Source organism: Corvus brachyrhynchos, unplaced genomic scaffold (assembly GCF_000691975.1).
Source record: "Corvus brachyrhynchos isolate BGI_N302 unplaced genomic scaffold, ASM69197v1 scaffold348, whole genome shotgun sequence".
NCBI classification, from domain to species: domain Eukaryota; kingdom Metazoa; phylum Chordata; class Aves; order Passeriformes; family Corvidae; genus Corvus; species Corvus brachyrhynchos.
In genome coordinates this window covers 40084-44266 of record NW_008239650.1, presented here as the reverse complement: position 1 = coordinate 44266, position 4183 = coordinate 40084, and the positions used below count along the sequence as shown (strand labels likewise).

The 4183-nt window shown below is 67.0% G+C and overlaps 1 protein-coding gene across 1 annotated transcript in view; it reads left to right on the top strand.

Moving 5' to 3' along the window:
• Positions 1-4183, top strand: part of CAMTA2 (calmodulin binding transcription activator 2) — an 8036-nt gene extending 3853 nt beyond the window's left edge. Inside the window, exons 9-18 of the mRNA XM_017742368.1 lie at positions 89-333; positions 543-742; positions 911-989; positions 1178-1412; positions 1894-2063; positions 2136-2356; positions 2710-3055; positions 3336-3478; positions 3564-3638; positions 3886-4183. Of these exons, the coding sequence (XP_017597857.1) occupies positions 89-333; positions 543-742; positions 911-989; positions 1178-1412; positions 1894-2063; positions 2136-2356; positions 2710-3055; positions 3336-3478; positions 3564-3638; positions 3886-3949 (1778 nt within the window). The 3' untranslated portion in view covers positions 3950-4183. The remainder of the gene's footprint in view (positions 1-88; positions 334-542; positions 743-910; positions 990-1177; positions 1413-1893; positions 2064-2135; positions 2357-2709; positions 3056-3335; positions 3479-3563; positions 3639-3885) is intronic.

Sequence of the window (4183 nt, the reverse complement as noted above, 5' to 3'; positions counted from 1 at the left end):
AGCGAGGACACCCCAGGACCCCCCCAGAACGGGACGGGACACCCTGAAACGGCTCATGCCCTCGGGGGGTGGCACCCAGACACCTGAGATCTTGTTGGGGTCCTGTTATGGGGATCCTACACCTGTCCTTCTCCCCGTGGGGTGACACTATTCGGGGTCAGGGTGTTTGGGGTGTGCCTCCCTCACCCCTGGTTCCCCGCTCTGCCAGAGGCCCAGTTCCGTCTGTCCATCCTGGAGCGCCTGGAGCAGCTGGAGACGCGTCTGGGGGCCCTGCCCCCCCCCGCGCCCCTTCTGCCCCCACGGGGGGCCCCGTCTGAGACCCGCCCTGAGCAGGTGAGGCCTCCCCCAACACTTGAGTCACCACATGGCCCCTGAAGATCCCTGGTGCTCGCTCGTGTCCTGTGATGTCCCCGATATCCTCTAATGTACTCCGGTGTTGCGCGGCGTCCCCGGCATCTGCTGGAATAGGCTGGCGTTCCCTGGGGTCCGCCACACACCTCTCCTTGTGCCCTGGTGTCCCCTGACATCCCCCCTGGGGACAGGGGCCGGGGTCATCCTTTGAGGCGCGGGTGGTGGCCATCTGCGAGGCCATGATGGCACGGCCGGGCTGGCCGGGGACGTCGCCAGGGACATCGGGGACCTCGATGCTGGCGCACGGGGTGACGTTCCGTGGGATGACGCTGCTGCACCTGGCGGCCGCCCAGGGCTACGCCAGCCTCGTGGAGGCTCTGCGGCGCTGGCGGTGAGCAGGGCACCTGGGGACAGGGGCTGGTTGGGGACCCGGACTGGCACGAGGTGGGGATAGTGATGGCGATCCCCCCGGGCCATGCTCCTAAGTAGAGGTGAGCCCCTCCAGGCTGTGTCCCCGACTGGATGTGACACCTGTCCGTGTCCCTTCCTGTTCCTGCAGGATGCTGGCAGCTGACAGCCTGGAGCTGGAGCAGGAGATCGACCCCCTCAACGTGGACCATTTCTCCTGCACCCCCCTGGTAAGGGGACACTGCAGACACTGAGGGCCCTGGGGACGCGGTGGTGACAGTAGGGACACGGTGGCAGGGCTGGGAATGCAGTGGCAGCAAGGGGATGGGGCGTGGGGTGGTGGCTCAGGAAGGGACGGCGTCTCGGGATGGGGGACACCTTGGGGACACCCTGTTGACACGTGTCACCGTGTCCCCAGATGTGGGCGTGTGCCCTGGGGCACCGGGAGGCGGCGGAGCGGCTGTGCCGCTGGGACCGGCGGGCGCTGGCCGTCCCCGACACCCTGGGGCGGCTGCCACTGGCCCTGGCACGTGCCCGCGGCCACCTGGCCCTGGTCACCCGCCTCGAGGAGCTGCAGGTGTCACCCACGTCCCCGCGCTGTCACCTGCCCGGGCTGCGCATCCCCTCCCCGCTCTCTGCCAGCCCCGACACAGGTATGGCACTGGCACCTTGTCCCCTTCCTGTCCTCTGTCACTGTGTCCTTTCCCGGGCTCCTGGTCGTCACCACCGTGGTGTGGTCACTGTCACCGTGTCCCCTCACTGCTCCTGACCGCTGTCACTGTCACCATATTCCCTCCCTGTCCCCCTGCCCCCCTTCATGTGCCCCCAGGGCATCGCTGGCCCCCTCCAGCCTTTCCCCGCTGTGTCCCCCACCGTGTCCCCCACCGTGTCCCCTGTCCTCCCCCACATCTTTGTGGATCCATTTTTTTCCCCTCCACGTTCTTTGTCCCCCCCTTTTGTGTTTCCTGTGCATCCCATGTCCCTCTTGTCCTCTGTCCTCCCCAGCTTCTTTGTGTCCCTGGCGTGTCCCCATGGTGTCCCCTGTCCTCTCCCCATGCCCTGCGTGTCCCCCCTTCCCCTCAAGGTGTGTCTCTCCAGGACTAAACCCCGCTGCCATGTCCCCCCTGTCACCAGGGCTGAGCACAGCCAGCAGCCTGTCGTCCCCGTCGGGGCTCTCGGAGGGTCCTGGCTCCGTCCCGCTGCCCCCCGGCCCCCCTGGTCCCTCCGAGGATGAGAGCTGGGGGGTGGCAGTGCCCCCCAGCCCCCCCGAGGATGCCCTGGCCCCACCCTCCGACACCCTGCAGGTAAAGGCGGGGGACAGCCAGGGCTCGGGACACCCCCAGCGCAGGAGAGTCCCAACGTCCCCCCTGCCCTAGGCCGAGGTGGTGACACTGGCACGACAGATCATCGAGGCAACCCCTGAACGCATCAAGCAGGAGGCACCGGGGGGGCCACCGGGGGCACTGGGAGCATTGGGATCAGCAGGGGGGACCCTCGGGACGCCGGGGCCAGCTGGGCCAGCAGGGCTTGGTGCTGCCATGGCCTGGCTGGCCACCTACCTGGAGAGTGTTGACCGTCCCCCTGCACCTCCCCACAGGTACTCCTGGGGTTGGGGGGTGTCCGGGGGCACCCTCAGATCCCTGGGGGGGGTCACCCACATCCGGCAGCACCCCAGGATACTCTTGGGGATTCCCCCATGGCCTGGAACATCCCTGTTTCTGTTGGGAGGGCCCTTTACGTCCTATGATACCCCAGCGTCCCCATGGCAGGGGTCTCCCACATTCTGCAAAACCCCAGTTCCCCGCCGGGGGGGACGGACAACTCCCTGGCTCCTGGAAGACCGCAGTGTCCTCTTGGGGACATTCCATGACACTCAGATTCCTCCCTGGGGGGGTGTCTCCCATCCTCTCCCCTCCCCCCTGACCCTCCTGTGTCCTGTGTGTTCCCCAGAGCAGAGGCAGCCTCCCGGGGGTCCCCGGGGGTGCCCGAGCGGCCGCCCCCCCCTTCGGCCGCGGGCTGGGCTGAGTTCCTGAACGCGTCAGGGGGGGCGCGGGGTGAGGGGGGGGCCCTGGCCCTGCTCACCCTCAGTGACCAGGAGCAGCACGAGCTCTATGAGGCCGCACGCCTTGTCCAGGGCGCTTTCCGCAAGTACCGGGTGTGTACCCCCTGCTCCCGGCACCCCAAAACCCCCCGAGGCCTCTCTGGGGCCTCCCCGGCACCGCTGAGCCCCGCAATCCCTGTCGCTGCCCCCAACCCTCTCTCTCTGCCCCACAAGCTGACCTGGATCGCTCTGAAGGTAACAGGGTTTCCCTGGGGAGTGTTGGAGGGGGGCACCCACATTTTCTGAACTGTTTTGGGGTCTCTGGATGCCAGGGCTCTGGAACACATGGACGTGGGGGCCCTCGTTTGAGGATGCTGGGACATTGGGGTGACATTGGAGTGCCCCCCTCTGTATCCCCTTTGTCCCCCCAGTTCGCCCTGTTCCAGCGGATGACGCAGGAGTGCTGGGACACTGGGGTGACATTGGGGTGCCTGTTTGAGGGTGCTGTGACACTGGTATCCTCCTGTCCCCCCAGTTCGCCCTGTTCCAGCGGATGACGCAGGCCGCCATCCTGATCCAGAGCAAGTTCCGGAGCTACGCGGAGCAGAAGCGATTCCAGCGGCGCCGGCGCGCGGCCGTGCTCATCCAGCAGCGCTTCCGTAGCCTCCGCCAGCACCGGTGCACTGAGGGGCACTGAGGGGCACTGGGGACAAGGGGTACTGGGGACAGAGAGGTCCTCACCCTCCGCTCCATTTTCCCCCAGGAGCACCTTCCTCACCCTCAAGCAGGACCAGGCAGCCCGGAAGATCATGAGGTTCCTGCGGCGCTGCCGCCACCGGTACAGGGACATTGTGGAGGGACAGGGAGGGGACAGGGTCAGGGACTGGGTCGGACACAGTGAGGGGAAATGGGGACATTGCGGGGCAACACAGGGACATGGGTTGAGGTGTTGTGTGGCTGGGAGATGTCACCCAGAGGTGGGTGGAAGCAGGTGACACTGGGGGGGTTGGGGACAGGTGACACCATGGGGGCAGAGTCTCAACAGAGCCTGCCCCCCCCTCCCCAATTCGTGTTTCCTCGCTCAGGATGGAGGAACTAAAGCAGAACAAGGAGGTGGACAGTTTACAGACGCGGGGCCTGGCCTCGTGACCCACCCACACTGGGGATCCAGGCACTGGAGGGGCTCCACCGCCCCCCCGGGGACCCAGACATTGGGGGGACCTCACTACCCCCTCTTGCAGGGGAGCCCAGGCATGGGGGGTGCTCCCCTCCCTGTGTCCCCCAGGCGTTTTTGTGTGTCTGGGTCTCCCCGGAGGGCTCGTGGGGAGGGGAAGAAGGGGGAAGAGCCACCCCACGCCCCCTCCTCACTCGCCCCTGTACCCA